This window comes from Herpailurus yagouaroundi, unplaced genomic scaffold (genome assembly GCF_014898765.1).
Source record: "Herpailurus yagouaroundi ecotype Mexico unplaced genomic scaffold, PumYag 67793, whole genome shotgun sequence".
NCBI classification, from domain to species: domain Eukaryota; kingdom Metazoa; phylum Chordata; class Mammalia; order Carnivora; family Felidae; genus Herpailurus; species Herpailurus yagouaroundi.
Genome location: NW_024420586.1, coordinates 7927448 through 7948868, shown reverse-complemented (window position 1 = coordinate 7948868; position 21421 = coordinate 7927448). Strand labels below are relative to the sequence as shown.

At 36.4% G+C, this 21421-nt stretch overlaps 1 protein-coding gene across 1 annotated transcript in view; it reads right to left on the bottom strand.

Moving 5' to 3' along the window:
• The window catches only part of IL1RAPL1 (interleukin 1 receptor accessory protein like 1), a 1262266-nt gene that overhangs the window by 302989 nt on the left and 937856 nt on the right, over window positions 1-21421 (bottom strand). The window contains exon 5 of the mRNA XM_040468734.1: window positions 15923-15997. Coding sequence (XP_040324668.1) covers window positions 15923-15997 — 75 coding nt within the window. The remainder of the gene's footprint in view (window positions 1-15922; window positions 15998-21421) is intronic.

Here is a 21421-nt window from a genome sequence, read left to right as displayed (position 1 = left end):
AATTGACGCATGATGATATATACACCAAATGAGAGAAATGCTCTAACAAAAGTGTGAAAAAGAAACTTGCTAGTACTTGAAAAGTGTTATTTAATTCTGTCTAGTAAGAGCGGAGTCAGGGAAGTCTTAAAGTTGACACTGACATGCATCTTAAAATTTGAGTAAATAGGCACAGGGCATAGAGGCAGGAGAGGGAATTCCAAATGGCAGGCATTACATGTGCAAAGGGTAGATTCATGGAAATCCACGGTACGGTCAAGAGTGTCTGGCACATAGTATAAACCTAGTAGGAGGGTAAATGAAATGATGAAGATAAAACGGAATCAGATGGTGAAGGGACTGGCCTTTATCGTCGAGCCAAGAGGCAAACATGATATTTTTAAGCAGTGAATCTAGCATTACTCCAATTTTACAAAGATGATTTTTCTGACCAAAATAAAACTAAGAGTCTGACAAACGGATTTTATTTTAATTGTTGGTATTTTGAACTCAAAATTCTTATGTCCATTATAGGATTTCTACTCTCTGTTGCTTCAACTCTTGACTCTGATGATTATACATAGAAATGACGATTGCATTAAACTCATGAAGGCCACTGCACGTAAGCTCTAATTAATAAGGCCAGGATAATCACAGATCCTATAGTCCATCCTTTTCTTGGTATGTCTTTGCTAGTAAATTAGATATTGCCCATTCTTAAGTATGGCATCCGAGAAGCAAAGATACGTCCAGGAAAAATTTGCGGAGAAAGAAGTAAAAATGTCTGCTGTCATAGTTGATAGGTGTTTTCACTTTTGTTAACTTAGCAAGTCTGTGATAACAAAATAGGCATGATTACCTTTCTGTGGGGCCCGATTGCTAAAGAGAATTTATCACTTGATTCTACCTCCATGATTCCTATATCACCTGATGGGGTGATTCTCCCTTTATAACTAACTGTGTTGCTCTTAACTCCTTGATTCTCTGATGATGGAGCTTATTATGTTAGTTGTTCCAAACATGTTACACATCAGTCTGAAGCATGTTCCAACCTATATCACATTAGAACCCATTCATAGATCATGAACACGGTAGCAATTCTGAATCCAGATCCTATTGTAAACCTACACGATTTTTAAGGTGGCACCACAATGCAACTGTATTTGCTGATACGAACGCTAAATCTACAAACCAAGGGACTAGACATTGAGGCCATTAAACTAAAACCATGTGCCAGACGTGTTTTACAAGACCCATATAATCTACAAAAATGAATGTGGATTCCTTTAAGTGGGACCTATGCTCTTTATTACATCATACCTGACCTTACTCCACTCACTTATATTACATGAACTTTACTGTATAAGCCAAGAGGTAGCATTTCTATCTTTTTGGGAACCATACCTTTTACCTGAAAATGTCTTTAACGGCCGGGAAGCTGACGTTTAGTTTGGGGTTGACATTAGGCCCAAGGGTGAGAGACAACATAAGACACAGAGACAGCGGTGAGGTGAATGCAGGTGGAGCTAAGTACGCACCTCAGACACAGAGGGGATGTCAGGAGTGGTTGAGAGGAGAGGCAAGGAAAGGAAGAGTTTTCAGCGTGAGAGAGACTGCACTCAAAGGCATCAGTCTGGCTAGTTCTGGCCCCTCCAAGCTAATGAAGAGACATAATAAAAATGGCAGCTAAATTAATAGGATGTGGACTAACCAAGGACTTTACATAAAATGAATACCGAATATGAAAACTTGGCCCCTGTAGTAACTATCGCTTCATCTCCTTCATTTGGCACAAGCCCCATTACTCCCCCCGCCCAACATTCATGTACTCACATAAACCTACAGGCTTCCCTGCCATGGGAGATAGGGCTGAGCTAACGCACCTCATTGTGACGCCATAGCAATCTGTTCAAAATTTAGATCTGTGACCTAAGCTAGGCCCATCGGAATTCCCCCTCAGAGAATCTCCAACTCCAGCTAGACTTCCAGACTCTACTTTTCCTCCTGGGTAGAACTGAGCAGAGCACTGCTTTCACCCTGTGGGCTCGCCCACACCCTGCCACGTTCCGCCTCTAAAAATGGTGACATGCAGAGAGAGGCAGAGAAGAAAAACGGAGAAAATTCGCGCATTGTTCCACTCATCCTTGAGGCCAGTCCCATTCCTGTCACTTGTGATCAGAGCCCTGGTGATGCACTATCAGAACCTGTGATTCCTTAAACATAAATTGTCTTGGCACAGGAAGCTGATAAAAAAAAAAAATCCGCAAATTAACTCTTGCTTGAAATAGCCATCTATTTGAGACAAAAAAGAAACATTTTTGGATTATTTTCCTTCTATATTGTTTATCTGCTTGCTCAATTCTCTATTTTATTTCATGCACATATAATAGTGACTGAAAGAAAATAAAGACCTGTCTACCCTGAATCTGTCAATGATATAATTCTCTCTTGGTTTGACATTTCTTTCACATACAGTAACTGATGTTCTCTGTGACACTTAACTTCACCTGCAGCTACCAGCTCATGTATTCGTCTAATATAAGACTCATTTATTTTATTTATCCCTCATTATTTAAAAATGTTACTCCCACTCTCTAAATAGTAGCAAATCCTAATAAATAGCATTGGACGGAAAATAGATTGTTCATGGGAAATACAGAAGGGTTTTTTTCCCCTGAAAAATAGTCACTACAAATTATATTTATATCTAAAAAAATCCTTGTATAAGTCTTTCTATAAATATAATATGTGACATATAATTCTGAAGCAAATATCCATACTACTTATAAACACGCTGTACATAATAAGTAGACTGCATCTGCATAATAGTCTAATTGCATCTCAAGTAATTTTAGCCAAAATGAGGTACATTATTCAGAAAGCATTTAAAATTTTTAATTGATGACTTAAAAGTCTTAAAGTTGCCAAGATAATTGACGTTATCAAATCGGATATTCAGCATTCATCAGCAACACTAAAAGTTTTTTTTAAGGAAGAGAACACAAAAAGACTTACTGAACTTTCCCAAAGCTATTTCACATAATGGTTTCTTACCGAATATTTGTAGTAATAATCTCAAATTTTCCTGAAACTCATCATATCGTAAGTTTCCTATTTCTTGTGATGGCTTGATGTGACAAGATGCGTTCGATTTAATTTTTCCAGAAAAGCAATGCAGTTCCCTTTGTTCTCTTCCTACTCAAAGAGCTGCCAAGTTTCTGTAAACACAATTCTTCAGCAAGCAAGCCTGAGGTGGGTGTCCTGCTTTTATTAAACTAGAAACAAAAATTCTTGGAGACTGAGAAAGCTTGCACCCTGCCTATAAGCTTGATAAGACCGTTGTGAGGAAGTTGAATGGGCGAGGGAATTGCTGACTCTTCTGGAATCCTAAGGAGCTTGAAGCCTTTCTTTCAGGCTCACTGTGGACCAGAAGGCGAAGCGGGAGGTACCTGCTGACCAGACCAATGAAGCAAGACTTCTTCAATACAGTTGAATTTTGGAAAGTAAAAACTCTGATAAGCTTTTAATTTTCTTTTTAAAAATTATTCAATTGGATAATATACGCTATAACTAGATTTTTACGAATTTAAACTAGAAAATTTTTAAAAATCCTTACTGTTTCTGAGAAAGTAACACCGGTCTTGTGTGCAGTGAATTGGAAAAGAGGCCTCTTCAGGAGACTTCACTGTGAGACTCAGGTTTTAAAGCCTTCTGGATATTCTATACCTTGGGCTTATCTTGCATCTTTGGAGTGTACCATTTAGGCACATCTTAAAAGGTGAATGTTTAGGCATTCAGAAAGTAGCATATCAAATTTCAATTTCATCAAATCGAATATACAATTTCAAATCTACAATTTCATTGTATATATATCATATATACATCATTGTATATATATTTTGTCCTATTAAAAAGAAAATCATTCCTAAAAGATACGAATACATTTAAAAAAAATTAAGTGATCAGCTGAAGGATGTAATGTAACTGGGCATATAAATTCCAGAAGAATCAAAATACAAAATGCTCCCTTTAAACTTGGAAATAAGAACTCTCATCACAATTATAGATGTGGAAAAATAAATGACACCACTGACAGTCATTCTTTAGGGGACATTTCCACAAAACCAAGGCAAAGAAGGTAGTATGATGGCCTTCAAAGTGTCTCCCTTAGGACAATAAAGTGTTTTGTCATAAGTGAACCTGAGATATTCCGGTCAAATAGTCTACACTACCACAGCAATTTTCAAAGAATTAGATGAAAAGAAAATATTGTTCATTCTGAAGCCGGTGAATAAAATTTAATATTTCCTCAGTGAGAAGGCAAAAAGCCACAATGGGGACGTGAGTTTTCACTGGTAGACAAGGGGAAGTCATATGAAGTGATGGGCGGCTGATCCTTTACCAGGGTTAGTGAGAAATACTGCTTGCAGTTTCATATGGATGAACCTCATCTCAGAAAAATGTAAAACTGTGAGCTACCACAGAGAAAAGTTATGGGGGTGATTCTTCAATTACAAAAGGATTCTTTTTAAAAAAAATTTTTTTTAATGTTCTTATTTATTTTTGAGACAGAGAAAGACAGAGCATGAGCAGGGGAGGGGCAGAGAAAAAGGGAGACACAGAACCCGAAGCAGGCTCCGGGCTCCGAGCTGTCAGCACAGAGCCCCACATGGAGCTCGAACTCACAGAGTGTGAGATCATGACCTGAGCTGAAGTCCGGCGTTCAACCAACTGAGCCACCCAGGCGCCCCAAATACAAAAGGATTCTTATATAAAATGATTCACCACAGAGTTTCTTTAAATAGCGTATTTCTCTTGTGCATATAAATCTTTCATTGATCATTAGCTGCTTAAGAGAGACTGGGGGACAGAGCCTCTTAAAACTGACATGTTAAGCCACTACTAATTAAAGATCAATCAAAAATGAAAGGAACAACTTCTCAGAAATTATGATGTTTCAATTTACCCACAAATCTGTAGGAACATATTAAGTTAGTAGAGTACGATATGACTGGAATGCTAAGTGTTTTAACGTTAAACCATAAAATAGTGGTATCCTATTTTCATAATCATATTCAAGAACAAGTTATTTTTCATGAAGAGTCTGCATATAATTTAGGAATGCTCAGTTATTTAGCCAAAATTCAGGAGGAAATTTATAGATGAACATCTCTCTTTATATTCAAATTTTAAATGATATGGGTCTTTTTATAGTTTCTGTTTTAATGAACGCCAGTCATGTGGTACATACTCTTATTCTGAAACCTCTTTTAGTATTCTGCACCACAATGTCTTTTGATAGGTTTATTTCTGATAAATTGGCATTTACTTTGCGAATTCAAAAGGAGCTCTTGTTAACATAGGATACTCACTGCATGTTTCTATGCTAGTATACTTCAATCATTACGAATGACTCGGAAAGCTTTGTGATAAAGGTGCTTGTCAGAGGAAGAGCAGTATTTTTCTGTAAAATGAATATGACTATCGCCAAAACCTTCAGGAGGAACTTGACAGGCATAATGGTTTGATGCTCTGTTTTGTAAAATTATCCTCATGTCCTTTGTCTTAAGAATATTATATCTGAGTTTCTTTAGTTTAGAAAAATAATGCTTTTCAATCTCACTTTCTCCTTGATGACCATTTATATATTTGTGTGGCATAGCATCCATTACACGGTCATTAAAAAAAAAAAGGGAATACTTTTCTTCTGTTAGAACTATGTATTTACTGGGGCGCCTGGGTGGCTCAGTCAGTTAAGCGGCCGACTCAGGCTCAGGTCATGATCTCGTGGTCCATGAGTTCGAGCCCCATGTCGGGCTCTGTGCTGACAGCTCAGAGCCTGGAGCCTGTTTCAGATTCTGTGTCTCCCTCTCTCTGACCCTACCCTGTTCATGCTCTGTCTCTCCCTGTCTCAAAATTAAATAAAACGTTAAAAAAATTAAAAAAAAGAACTATGTATTTACTATATGCACTTGGGTAGACTTGTTGAAGTAAGTAATCTAAAATCAGTAACGTCTTTAAGATAAAATCTAATTTCAGTAGAAAAACTTAGTGCGCATGTTGTTGTTAGAGGGGAGATAGAAATTAATTTTCTAAAATATTATCCATCCTATAATGAAATCCACATCTGCTACCAAAGTATGTTACGCTAGTAAGAATAGAAACATGATCAAGTAATCATTGGCATGCAAAATGCATTTCAGGGATCTTCTATATACAGCATTCAATATATAGCATTAAAATATCTCAACTACTGGGTGCCTGGGTAATTCAGTCCGTTAAGTGGCTGACTCTTGATTTCGGCTCAGGTTATGATCTTACAGCTTGTGGGATTGAGCCCCGCGTTGGGCTCTGTGTTGACCGTGGGAAGCCTGCTTGGGATACTCTCTCTCTCCCTCTCTCTGCCCTTCCCCTGCTCATGCTTGCTCTCTCTCTCAAAATAAATAAGTAAACTTAAAAAAAGAAAACCTCAACTACTAGCAGCAGGGAGGTACTGACTACTTAATATATACCAGGCAATGCACTAATCTTTACATGCATTATCTCATTATATACCCACACTAACTCCATAGACGTGTCTTATCATAGTGCCTTTTTTATCACTTAGGTAAATGAGGGCTGCTTGTTCAAGTTTATACCAGTAGTAAGTGGCAGAGCTGGACTGTCATCTAGGTCTGTGTGACAGAATGTGCTGAAATGGGAATTGGTGTCACATGCCTCCTTTTTATCGCAACCAAAACAATTGAACAACAACAACAATAATAAAACCGTAACAATGATATTAAATTTTCTTTTTGTAAAATTTGAGATATAAAAGCATATAGGAATTTTTGGTCTCTGTTTTGTCATCAGTTAAAGGAAAGATTTGACTTGATAACTACCAAAGCCCCTCTACTTCATAAAATTCCTAAATTTAGGGGCGCCTGGGTGGCGCAGTCGGTTAAGCGTCCGACTTCAGCCAGGTCACGATCTCGCAGTCCGTGAGTTCGAGCCCCGCGTCGGGCTCTGGGCTGATGGCTCAGAGCCTGGAGCCTGTTGCCGATTCTGTGTCTCCCTCTCTCTCTGCCCCTCCCCCGTTCATGCTCTGTCTCTCTCTGTCCCAAAAATAAATAAACGTTGAAAAAAAAAATTAAAAAAAAATTCCTAAATTTAGAGTTGTGAAGAATTATACATATCTAGTCAACAACATATAAAATAGTACTCTCCATCTTATAACAAAAGAGTAATCTGCATGATTCGTGTCCAAGTCCAACAAACTAGACTGGAACTAGACCAAAATCTGGGAATTTCAACGAACTCTGTATTGGTTTTGTGGCAACACTTTCTCTTGGATCTTTTCTTTCTTCCCATCTTCTCCCCCTTCCACCCCCTTTCCAAGGTAAGAAAAAGCAGGCGCACTTACATGGTCTCTATTCCAGTTTTTAATGCATCTTAACAAGCACTTGAGCTGCCTTCCAAATTTTCAGATATCAATGACCCATAGCAGCTGTTCTAACCTCCATCTCCATCTTTCTTTGGGTTTCAAGCCTGTCAAGCATTAGACCTTGAGCATTTAACACTTAAAAAAGGAAGTGTGACTTCTGCTTAGATAGCAATTTTTAATGCAAACATTCAAGTTGCATTTTTACCCAGCCTATTTCTCCTCTCTAGCGCTAAAAGAAGACTTTGATTTTGAAATCTGTGAGATTCATACAAGTTGCGGCATATAATGATCCTAGAATACTAATAGTAGGTTCCATTTGTTGATTTCTCATTTGCTTAAGGATATGAAATAGTAACTAAATACTGATATGAGAAATATTTCTCCTCAGGTTAGAATCATAATTTTTAAGGTGCTTTTGCTTGCAAAAGTAAGCTATCAGACCACAACAGCTGTCAAAAGTTATTACTTTCATTTATCATGGCATGATAAATTTGGATTGAGTAGAACTGAATGCCATCACTTTATATAATTATAATACCAGTTTTTATTTGCTTTTACATGCTTTAATTATGATGCCTATTTGTCCAGAAGCTCCAATTTATGCCTAACAAGCTTTATGTCAGTCAATAGAGCCATGTTGATCTGCCCATCTTTCTTAAGCCGGCAACAAGTACATCATTTTTCATCTAAAACTTGGACCGTGGATATACATGTTTTCATCCAGAGTGAAAGGAAAGTTTTATGGGTTATTTTATACGAGTCTGTCAGTGAAAATATGTCTTGTAAATTCCCTATGTGGCAATAAGAATAAAGTCAAAAACAACCAGAAGAGTAAATGTGCATGGACAAACTCAGTCAACACTAACTTCCCTACCTCTTGGAAACGAAGGTCCCATATGCATCACTTTCATGACTCAGCAACAAAGTATTTTTTTAGCATCAACAGTATTATATGCCACTTTCAGAATTACATATCAAATTGAACACCTGAATTATTCCTTGTTTCTAAGATACTGATAATAAGTACAGTAAAATCTTGGTTTGCAAGCATAATTCATTCTGGAAACATGCGGGTAATCCATAAACACTTGTATATTAAAGTGAATTTCAAGAACCATTGGCTCAGTTGTGGTCATGTGACATCTGGCACATGTGACATCTGGCATCATGGATGGCTCGTATTGCAAGACATCGCTCATTTACCAAGTTAAAATTTATTAGAAATGTTTGCTTGTCTTATGGAACACTCACAGAACAACTTACTTGCAATCCCAAGTTTTACTGTATTTCCCTCCCTGAAAAAGGAAACAAAGAGGCTTCACAATTTTAGTCAGAGTAGTAACTATTCAGAAAAATATGTTTTGTTTCAAGTTTTTAAAATATACACCTAGCTAGCAAATATTAGATAATAATTCCCTATCGTGTCTCCTTGGATTAAAAACTCAACTAGTGGGGCTCGTGGGTGGCTCCAGTGGTTAAGTGTCCAGCTCTTGGTTTCAGCTTAGCTCATGATATCACTGTTCATGAGTTCGAGTCCTACACTGGGCTCTGAGCTGGCGGCACACAGCCTGCTTAGGATCCTCTCTCTCTCTCTCTTTCAAAATAAATAAACTTAAAAAATTCAACTACTGTATTTGTAGTAAAACACATTCCAGGCACAATATATTTATATACATAGTTCCAGGACATATAAGGCTCTGAGTTATGGAATGAATAAGTCATGGAAATAAAAGATACAGTACAAGGGAATATAGTCAATTGTATCATAATAGTGTTGTACGGTGACAGATGGTAGTTACACTTGTAGTGAGCCCAGCATAATGTATTGAGTTGATGAATCACTATGTTGTATACGTGAAACTAATGCAATATCGTGTGTCAACTCTACTAAAGAAAAAGCAATGAAGTTGAGCATGTTTTCAATAACTAATTATTTTAGCATCACAGTAAATTGAATGTACAATTTGCATGACAAGGAGCTTTCCTATAAAGATATCAGTCAGGATCTATTATATAAGATATGAACATTTTTCCTTCAGTCTAGTTGAAATTTAAAATTTTGCAAACTATAATATGGTAAAATAGGGCAAGATGTGCTAGTTAAGTTCCAGTGTGCCATTTTATTTTAATTAGCCTGTAGCTAAATTGGATAGTTACATGTATGTGTGTCTCTTTACTTGGACAGATAACGAAAAATCTGAAGTTTCAATACTGTCATCAACCACTTTCCTCTGCAGGTTAACATGTGGGGAATTCTTATTTCCTCAGATATAGAAGTGTTTGTTTTTTTAACAAAGTTAACAAACATTCGATATTAAAGAAAGATAAGAGCAATACTGGGCAGGTTATTCAATTCAGTGTCATTATTTTCTTTTACAGAAAACTTGGAGATGTGTGCCTTTTGTGGCATGCACATCATGTCATCAATTAGTGTGTATTGGCATTTCCTGTGCCTACAGTACAATTATCAGATTACTGTGAGCTTTATTAAGAGACATAGAATCTAGAGAAAGTTCTCAGTTGAGTGTTAGTATAAGCAGGAGAAGAAAGCAGAGAATGTAAACATTCAATTAGGTTTCCATATTTCATCAACCATAGGCATTTGCCTAAACAGACTAGATTCATTTGAAATCCTCCAAATGTGGCTAATTCTGAAAAAGGAGAGGCCACTTGTATGCAATGAGTAGAGAGTGAGAGAAAGAGGTAAGAAGGGAGAGGAAGAAGTAATTCCTAAATCAAAGGAAATCGACTTTCCCTTCAAAAACACTACATTACAAAGATGTATAATGTTATTGATCTTATCAAAGGTTAAAAAGTTATTATACTCATTAGAACTCTAAACTGTAAAACCTGTTAGAACTAATAAATGAATTGAGTAAAGTTGCAGGATACAAAATCAACGCACACAAATTCGTTGCTTTTCTAAACACTAATAATTAACTCTATGAAAGAGGTATTAAGAAAGCAATCTCACTTACAACTACATCAAAAAGAATGAAATACCTAGGAATAAGTTTAACCCAGCAGGTGAAAGACCTGTATATTGAAAAATGTAATACATTAATGAAATAAATTGAAGACAAAAATAAATAAATATATAAGTAAAAAGATACTCTGTGTTCATGGATTGGAAGAATTAATATTGTTAAAATCTCCAAACTTCCCAAAGCAACATACAGATTTAATGCAATCCCTACAAAATTCCAATTGGATTTTTCACAAAAATAGAACAATAAATTCTAAAATTTGTATGGAACCACAAAAGACTACCAATAGCAAATGCCATCTTGAGAAAGAACAACAAAGCTGGAGGCATCACGCCGGATTTCAAACTATGTTACAGAATTAGAGTAATTAAGAAGTATGTATTGGCATAAAAACAGACAGAGATCAATGGAAAAGAATAGAGAGCCCTGAAATGACCCCCCACGTATATATTCTATTAATTTATGAAAAAGGAGCCAAGCAGTATGCAATGGGAAAAAACTCAATCTCTTTAATAAATGGTATTGGGAAAACTGGGTTTCTATCTTACACCATACACAAACATTAACTCAAAATGGGTTACCAGCTTGAATGTAAGACTTGAAACCATAAAACTTCGAAAGGAAAAACAAAGGCCATAAGTTCCTTGATATTGGTTTTGACATGGAATTTTTGGATCTGACCCCAAAAGCAAAAGAAACAAAGGCAAAAATATACAAGTGGGATAACATCAAACTAAAAGGCTTCTGCATGGCAAAGGAAGCCATTCACAAAACAAAAAGGAAACCTAATGAATCAGAGAAAATAATTACAAATCATGTCTCTGAGGAGCTAATATTCAGAATATACAAAGAACTCAGACAACTTAATAATACCAACAATAAAAACACCCCCAAAGTGATTTTAAAAGTTGACAGAAGATCTCAATAGACATTGCTCAAAGAAGGCATACAAATGGCCAACAGGAACATAAAAAGATGCTCCACATTATTAACCATCAGGGAAATGCAAACAAAACCACAATGAGAAATCACCTCACACCTGTAAGAAAGGCTACTATGACAAAGACAACAAATAAAAAATGTTGACAAAGATGTTGAAAAAAGGGAACCTTGTGCACTGCTGGTGGGAATGTAAATGGGTGCAACCACTATGGAAAACAGTACGGAGTTTCCTCAAAAAATTAAAAATTTTTGTTAAAATTTTGTTAAAATTAAAAGTTAAAAAAAACTACCATATGAGCTGGCAATTCCACTTCAGGGTATTCATATGAAGATAATGAAAACAATAATTTGAAAAGATATATACATCTGCAAGTTCATTACAGCATTGTTTTCAATAGTCAAGATATGGAAACAACCGTGTCCATCAGTGGACGAATGGATAAAGAAGATGTGGTATAAATATACAATGCAATACTACTCAGCCATTAAAAAGATTGAAATCTTGCAATTTGTGACAGCCTGGATGGACTGTGAAGGTACTAAGCTAAGTGAAATAAGTCAGAGAAAAAGTATGATCTCTCTTACATTTGGAATCTAAAAAAAAGAAAAAACAAAACCCAAAATGAAACAAAAAACAAGTTCAAAGATTCAGAGAACAGACTGGTAGTTGCAAGAGGCGGGGGGGCTAGACAGTGGGAGAAGTGGGTGAGCCTTTTTTTTTTTTTTAGTTTAAACAAGTTGAATTGAAAACATTTTAAAATGTATTATAGCCATTATATACTTCTGGTGAGAGTGTATACAACTTCTTTGGTAAGAATTCTGAAAATATAGCAAGAAACTTTAACAAAATTAGTTACTTTTACAAGTATTTTTCCTTTTAGGAATGTGACCTGTTGAAATAATTATAAAGTTAAGGGAAAATGTATAGGTGAAGATCACCACATCATTATTTAGGATGATGAAATTTGGAAAAATCCAAATTTCCAGCAATACATATAAAATTATAGGACCTTCACATGGATATCATGTGGCCATTAAAAATATTTTCTGTTTAGTATTTTTAATAGAATATTTAATTTAATATTTAATACAACCATAAGAGACTTAATTATAGAGAACAAACTAAGGGTTGCTAGAGGCGAGGGGTGGGGGGAAGGGCTAAATGGGTGATGGGCATTAATTAAGGAGGGCATTTGTTGGGATGAGCACTGGGTATTATACGTAGGTGGTGAATCACTAAATTCTACTCCTGAAATCAATACTACACTATATGTCAACTAACGTCAATTTAAATAAAACTTGGAATAAGAAAAAGCAGCAGAATGTTATTACAACGTAAAGAAACAAGATTTTTTTCCTGTATTTCTCAAAATTTCTACCAGTAACCTGTATAATGATTTTATAAGCAAAAAACAAACTTTAAATAAAGTGAAAGTTTGAAAGTCTGGTAATGATGAACATCCTCTGTCCTGGGAGGTTCTGAAAATGGGTTCCTGGCCATAACGAGAAGGCCACATCTTTGACTGACATCCTCAAGGCTCAACCTTAGCAAGATTACGGCATCTGTCTTTTGATTCCCTTGATTACCGCGCCTTGAAAGGATCAAGTGAAGCTCACCTCCTAGACACCTTCAGAATTGTACAGCATGATTTCTGGGATTTTACCCAAGAAAGTGCTGTCCAGACGTTTGCTGATGTCTGAAAGTTATTCAAAAAGGACAAAGTTCTTTTCTCACATTGTGAAGTAACACACTGATGCCACTTAGAGTGGAAATGCTAGGCTGTAACCACATTAAAAGTGATTAAAATTCAAACCCACCAATTTACATATTTTATATGAATTGAGTTACTATTATATATTTATATTATATATATTTGTTCTTTGCTTCTTTGTGCCTTTTCCTTTCTACACTGGAATGGTTTAAATGATCGCTATCATAATCTTTCCAGTTTTTGAGAAGATGAAGGAATTGGGAGGAATAGGAAGCCACAAGGGACACAGAAAGTGAAAGGTGGGCACAGCCCACAAATGGCAGAGGAAGGAGAACCTGATGATGAAAACAAATCCATGCATTTTATGATTTAATCTATAACATTATTATTATTAAGTTTTATATATTTACAGACAAACTGGAGAACTGATGCGTTTATAGTTATCAAGGTCAGATGGATGTGTGTATAAGTTTGCCAGGACGTTCAAGTTAGGTCACCAGACATATACCAACTCAGCTTTGTGTAGTCACTGATGATTGTTCTTATAATGTAGTCCATATGGTAGTTTTATTATCCTCTGAGGTCAAGCCTCAATTTAGGACAAGGTTGAGTCAGACCCCTGAGCTCCTGGCCAGTGAAACTCTTGGAGATTCTCACCTTCTCCTAAGAGTAGGCACCACCAAGATCTCCATCACTGGTCCCGGCCATCCTCCTTACTCCTGCCCCATGAAACTTCATTCAGTCCCCCTTTCTTAGGATATAACACATTTGGCCCTATTGAAATTGACAGCTTTTTCAAATCTAGAAAGGCAAAAATTCAATCCCCAGGAGGTGAAAAATCTAAGTACATATTGTAGAAAATGAATATATTTTAGACACCTGGAGTTTTTTTTTGTTTTTTGTTTTTGTTTTTTTTTTTTGGTCCTTAAGATTACTTCCTATTTTCACTTACCCTTTGTGATCAGCTGTTCACCTACTCCAATACTATTGCAGTAACAACACTTTTGAATATGCTATTCGCAAAGGTAGTTTTTTCAAATCTACTCTTGGTCCCAAAATTCAAGGACTCTGGTTAAATTTCTCTAACTAGTAAATAATTTATCCTACACACTGAGAACTGGAATCAGAAAGTACGATGAAATAAAAGTTGTTTAAAAGAATTCAAATCCCAAGTTGATGTCTCTAGTTACTTGGTTTTTAAAGAGAACTCATGTTCCTTCGGCAGTGGTAATAAAGGAGTTAGGGTACTTCTCAGAGCATTTTGCTAACACACATGCCCATCTTTCTTCAAATGAATATACAGTGGAAACTTGCAATTTGCATAAGAAATTTTCATACTTTCACAACTATTTGATTAGTCTTTATAATTTTTGTTCAATAAAAAGTATTTTTTAACAAAGAAAGTTTTACAAATGATTCCATTGTGTAGAACACATTAGTAGAACGGAGAGAACACTAGATAATATAGGGAAACCCAACTGGCAACCATCAATCATACAATTCTTTTAATCATGTTGTCAAGGAAAGAGCCACAATTAATTTCAATTTCACTATGTTCCTACTTGGTAACTGGTACCATAAACCGTTTCTTCTTTCCCAAGAACGTTTCGTATAACTCCTGACAAATACATACTCCTTGGAGTTACTGAAAGGTCTGTATGAGTGTGGCCACTCAGGAGAATCTACATTTCAAAATTTCCTCAGAAAGTGGCACTAAAATCTAATATACTTCAATATACCATAACATGAGTAAAGAGCATGATGCAATTTTAATATATGTTTGTTTCATAAACCTTGCCTTAATGATGCTTAATGACAATTAGAGTACTACTTGCATGTATATGGCATCAATTCAAGGGCTTGGGTTTACCATCAAAAAAGCATATTGATACCGTGACTTGTATAAATCCTATACATGCTCATGCCTTAAGTTACTAAATATATCCAATGTTAGAAACCTGTTGACTATAATAATTTTATAGGTTCTAAAACCATCACACCTTTTTTTGCACTGTAGCTTTGAATATGCTATTCGCAAAGATTCATCAGTAATCTTAAAGATGATTCACAACTTTAATCTAAATTCTCACTCCAAAAACAATAATAACATTAATAACTTAAGGGATGGGCTATCGATTCCTTTTTAGTTGTATACAGTAAAGCATTTCTACTGTCAAGTGGTTAGTGTAGGAAAAAGTTCCTTAAAAAACATAAATATATGGTTAAAATTATACTGAACATAGATAAACCACTAGAAATTCTAGACTGAACCCTAAAATAATTATGTCAGATTCCGATGTGTTGATAACTGGATATTTACCAAAGCATTTTGTCCATGTTCTTATGTCTTAAACCTGTTGGTCCTTTACCCAAAAGCCACTTGCTCACATTTTATTAAATATTATCCATAACTTAAGTAGCATAATATCCTTTCCATTTGATTAGATAAAAATGATTTTTAACTGTGATAGTCACATTTATCTTAATGAACCTGTACCTTTTCTCCCCATTTTCAAAAATTGTATTTTAATGTTTCAATGGTATATTGTAAGTCAAAGAGTTCCATAGTGCCCATTGTAAAACCAATTCAAGCCTTATAAAACAACAACATAATGCCACCAGTAAAACCTTCAGCCCATCTCATTTCCTAACAACCACCTAAAAAACATATGAGTTCTTATATCCATATGTCCAGCTTGGTCCTAATGCATACACTGTGGGGGATGGAATGGGCCACGTTTGCTGGTATTTTCTAATTTTGCTCCCTTTAAGTACACATAAGTTTAGCTTAGAGTATTACATCAGGGTACAATCTAGGCTTATTAACTGTCAGACTGTATTGAGAGAAGTGTATTAACTGGAATTAAGGAATTACTCACCCAGCTGAGTCTCCTGAATTGTCAGTTTACTTTCCACAGGATACAAAAGCTTGGGTGGCTTATCAGTCAGAGGGGCTGAAAAACAATAATAACGATACAGACTTATAGTTATGCTGCATGAACTGAATGATAGAACACAATTTATTTTCCCAAATATTTTTCATTCTCACAGTAGTGTGTCAAAGCATTCTACCAGGTAATGGCTTACATATTGCAGGTAGTACCTTCAGGCGAGCTGAAAAGCTATTAGATTGTACACAAGTCAAATATAACATTTCCAAATTGACAGTCACATGACTGTTGAAGTCCGAATCAGGATTGGCCAGTCCTTAAGAACATATGACTGTGCTTCATCAAATTTTTTCAACTTGCACCTTGTTTTCTGTTTTAAAGGGTACCCCATGTTTTCCCTGTGTTAATTAAAGCTACACATGATATCTGTATTGTGCATTTCAATGATTTGGGGGGCATAATGTCTTATTCTTCTTAATCCCATTCCAAGTTTCCATACCCTGGATCACACTGCCTCATACCCATAACTTACAAATTAGATTAAGTATTTCTTACACACACAGTCTCTAAATGGGATAGCAATGTGGCATTCAATTAGTACAAGTACAAGCTGCACACTCAAACATGCACATAAACATTCACCAAGATAATATTTGAAATGGTACCTTCCACTTACTCAAAACCCCTTATTACTATTATCCATTACATTTTGTAGTATTTGTTGCTAATTTGCATGATATACTCTCTTTGATTTTTCAGCTTCCACACATTTCTGCTGTGCACTCTCATTGATTTATCAATTATCAGCCTATGGATCTAAGAGTGTACTATTAAGCATCTTGAAGATAGGTTTTCCCATTGCAGACTTCATTCCTCGCTAAACTAGACTGTCTGGAATTTAGACAAACAGGCAGTTCTCCTTCATTAAGCCTCCCTCCCTACCCTCTCTTATTGAATCTCCCAGGTCCCTTGAAACCTGTCGCTGCAACTTCCACTCTGTAACAAGTACAGAAGTGATCAATTAAGGGTTGCTGAACTAAAATGTTTTCACTTCGAGGGCTTTATTCCTTCCTTGCCAGGAGGACATGCCAGTTTGGGTGAAAACAGGAAGGCTGATCTAGACAGCGGTGCCTGGAGTTGGCTATGTGTCCTCATCGCCAGAGGATTCAAGAATTCAATCTGCTTTGGCAGCTCACCTTCATCTCTCTTTAACAGAAAACACAGTCAGTGTAAGTGAATCATGCACCCCCAACGCAGAAAAACAGAGATGAGTTTTAAGAGTCTTGGTTTGGGAGACCACCCTCACATAAGATCAATACCTTTTATTTGCAACTAATTGAATGCATTATTCATTGACCTTCCTTAGCCTTTAACACAGGAATGGGAATGAAGGGGAAAGGAAAGTTGGGGTAATGGGATGACATAAATCACTCTGAAATTCATCTCAAAGATTTGACATCTCTGATTAACCCTACTCTTATTTCTTGCCTAAAGTGAAATTAACCAATTTTTATTCCCCGACCAGCTAAATAAGCAGGCTATTCACTAAATGTTGGCAAAATAGTTGACCATTAATAGGTCAAAAAGCCACATTTCTTAGGCTCGGGGTTATCAGATAATTTCAGTGAACTTCAAAAGCAACTATGGTATCAAAATAGCTGGCTTATTCAGTAAGTTAAGTCAATTTATAAAATTTTGTGATTATGCAGTTACAAGTAGACAACCCAACAGTTTGTTACAGAAAGCAGCTGAGAGAAATGTTCTCTGTTCAAACACATCCCACACTGATTTCCAGTAAGAGAAAAAAACTGTGGAGAAAGATAATAAAAATCAAAATGCAGCACATTATTTCAGAAATGTAAAATGGCTTTGCGGTTCTCTACCTCAACCCACCACCCACCCTGTGGCATAATATGACATCTTTAAGACCTTTCATATTACTCCCTGTGTGATGACTCCAAGTTACCAGAGGAATCAAAGAATGTTGGAGCCAGAGAAAATCATATGCTTATTAAATCCTTTGATTTTTAAATTGTGTTCCCTAAAGCCCTGCGATTCCCATAGTGCCCCTCCGGGCAGGAGAAGTGAAGATTGAGATAAAGGGTGTTCTGTGTGGCTTGACTTGCTGTACCCCTCTCCCCCAAAAGTAGTTTTGCTTTTAGTCATCTTATATATACACCAGTATTTCACCTAAGGTTTTCATCCCACCCCCCAAAAAAAATCAATTCAATTCAACTGATACATATGGACACTATAATGTGGTAGGCATTGTGATGGGGTTTTGGGATATCTCTGGTTCCTGCCCTTGTATTTTACAATAATCAGAAGTTAAAAGTAAATAAAAATCCGGACTGACTCAACCCCCTTGTTTTAGAGATGCACGATCTGCGGTGTGAAAAGAACATGGAAGCTAGAGTCCTCGCTAGATCTCTGCCTCCCAATTCTTTGTGACCTGCTCCTGGAATATTCTGTCAAGCGAGTGCTATGGCACCTCAAGGTGTGAGCAATCTGTTAAGAGAGCAAAAACGTGCAGCTAAGTAACCTCAACTGAGAGCAGAACACTCTTACTGTATAGTCTGGTGTGTCATGTTTTGATATTACGCCATGACAGTTTATTTATCAGTTCCACATGCTTCTAGTATGATTCACCTATCTTTGTTAAAAGTGAATGGAAACTACCAGATAGTACAACAGCTGAACTATAGGTCTGACACAATGGCAAAATAACTGTGAAAAGAAGTAACTGTTACAGTGAAGCTGTAGCTCAGCTCAGCATTCATTTGAGAGTGACCAATTTTGCTCCCACCAATAAAGGACATAGGCTGAATCATCCATTACGAGAATGTTTTTGACACCTTATGGTGAATATTAGTCGAATTGAATGGAGAGAAGACAGAACTCACAAACAAATGCAGGAATGTTAATATCCAAACAAAACGAACCCACACAAACACAAAGCCTTCTTAATTTCTTCACAGGTAAAGGTGAGACCGCAAGGAAATTCAAATTACTCACAATAAAAAAAAACCCAAACTAATTAGCATCAGACCATGACTAGACCAACTGACATTTTATTGTCAAGACAACAACTTGCCTCTCGGAACACTCTCTTTCCTTCTCTTTTTCTACCTGCCCCCCCCCACCCAAAGACACGACACACCCACTAAAGTGACATCATAGAAAAAACCACAGAAAGCCTGACAGTAGTGACATGAAGCACAGGTTGATTTTAAATCCTAATCATATTTTACCACCTAAATAAAACCTTACAACCTTACAGTAGAAAAGTTTTTCTGCTAATTATGCATGAAAATATTGCTATGTATCCACCACCAGAAGTATTTTCAAGCCCTCATTTTATTCTTCAGAACACCCTATCAATGGAAAACAGTAAAGCTGATATAGTTATTTAAAATAAAACCAAACCTCTCTTACAGGTCTCTCCCAATTATTAAGACGTCCCAATTGACAAAACTGTTCTGCAGAGAAAAGAGGAATTTTAAGGACATTTGTTTTGCTGCGAGTTAGAGAGAAACTTCTAGAAGTGAGCATATATGAAATTGTGCATAGGATTGATTCTTTATCTATGTTAAGGTTCCCTAACTAATCATGAAGGGATTCAGTCTCTCCCTTTTTTCCCATTTCATGTATATTTGAGTTATCAAATAGTAAAAAATAGGATCATGGCTTCCAAAAAGAAAAGTAACAAAAGACCAGGTTCATGTGGCCACTATTCTTGAGTTTTTCTAATGTTCTTACAGGAGGGGCACCTGGGTGGCTCAGTTGGTTAAGCATCTGACTTTGGCTCAGGTCATGATCTATCTGGCGGTTTGTGAGTTCGAGCCCCGTGTCGGACTCTGTGCTGGCAGCTCAGAGCCTGGAGCCTGCTTTGGATTCTGTGTCTTCCTCTCTCTCTGCCCCTCCCCCACTCGTTCTCTCTCTCTCTCTCTCTCTCTCTCTCTCTCTCTCTCTCTCTCTCAAATAAACATTAAAAAAATAAAAAATATGGTTATTTTAATGTTCTTACAGGAAAGAAAGGTTAAGATATTAAAAATATTTATTTTAGAGAGAGAGAGAGAGAGCATGCACAAGTGGGGAAGGGGCAGAGAGGGAGAGAGAGAATCTCAAGCAGGCTCTGTGCTCCATCCCATGAACTGTGAGATCATGACCTAAGCCAAAATCAGGAGTCAGACACTCAACCAACTGAGCCACCTGGGTGCCCCGAGAAATGTGAAGATATTTAAGATGAGCATGTCTTTCTCTGTTGACCAATCACTCATCCAAAATTTAATTTTAGTACCTCAAATATTAATCCCTCAAATACTACTAAGAATACTCAATACTTCCTGGATACCTGTAATCATCCTACCACAAAAATTTTCAAAGTCAGATAATTTTCAAAGTGTATTTTAATTGGTGCCTTCACTGATTTGTTTCTTAGAAGCATTATGGTAGAGTAAGAAAGATAATACACTTACCTTTCAGGGAGATATGGGCTTAATAATTCCTGACTCTGCCTTGTTGATTTGGATAGTTATAGAAGTTATTTAAACTCTCTGAGTCTCAGTCTCCTTATATACAGAATGTGACATAAATAATTTTCCTTTATGGCTTGTTGTGAAGGTTAAATAGGATAACAGATTAAGTGCCTGATTGTATTTTATTTTTCTTAAGTTTATTTATTTTGAAAGAGAGAAAGCGTGAGTTGGGTAGGAGCAGAGAGACAGGGGAGAGAGAATCTCAAGCAGGCTCCACACTGTCAGCGCAGAGCTCAACGTGGGACTCGAACCCATGAAACGTGAGATCATGACCTGAGCTGAAACCAAGAGTTAGACCCTTAACTGACTGAGACATCCAGGTGCCCTAAGTGCCTGACTATAGTAGATGGAAAATAAATCTGCTCTAATAATACCCATCAAAGTTTGGGACAACAGCATTTGACATTCTCTATAGTCTGACAAAAAAATATTTTTATTTGTAAAATGATGAACTGGATGCTTAGTTAATGGCTCAAAAGGCCCTTAGATCCTGAATTTAAGCACCATTAATATTTCCTACATTAGCTTCCATAACAGGAGAACTGACCTATCTTCAAAAACACAATTCAACAAAACCATTTTGAAGACTTTGAAATACGCAAGTAATGTACTAAGATTGCAAAAAAAAAAAAAAAAACCCTCAAAGGTAAACAAAACACAGCTTTTAACCTTGACAGAGCTTACAAGCAGGTAAATAATCATACTATAACTCTATAAGTCAATTTCAAGAGCATTTATGAAGTACTTTTCAAAAGTAAGACTCTATTAGAAAGAAAGAGATCAATGAGACATAGAATCGTATTTAAGAATGTGAGAGATGAGAGCATATATATGATACACTGTGCTTAGTGCTATACTCAGAAGGAATTTCTTTTTGACCCCATTTAAATCTATCAACTGAACTGGTTACAAAATAATATTCACAGATTTATACAGCTGATGATAAAAC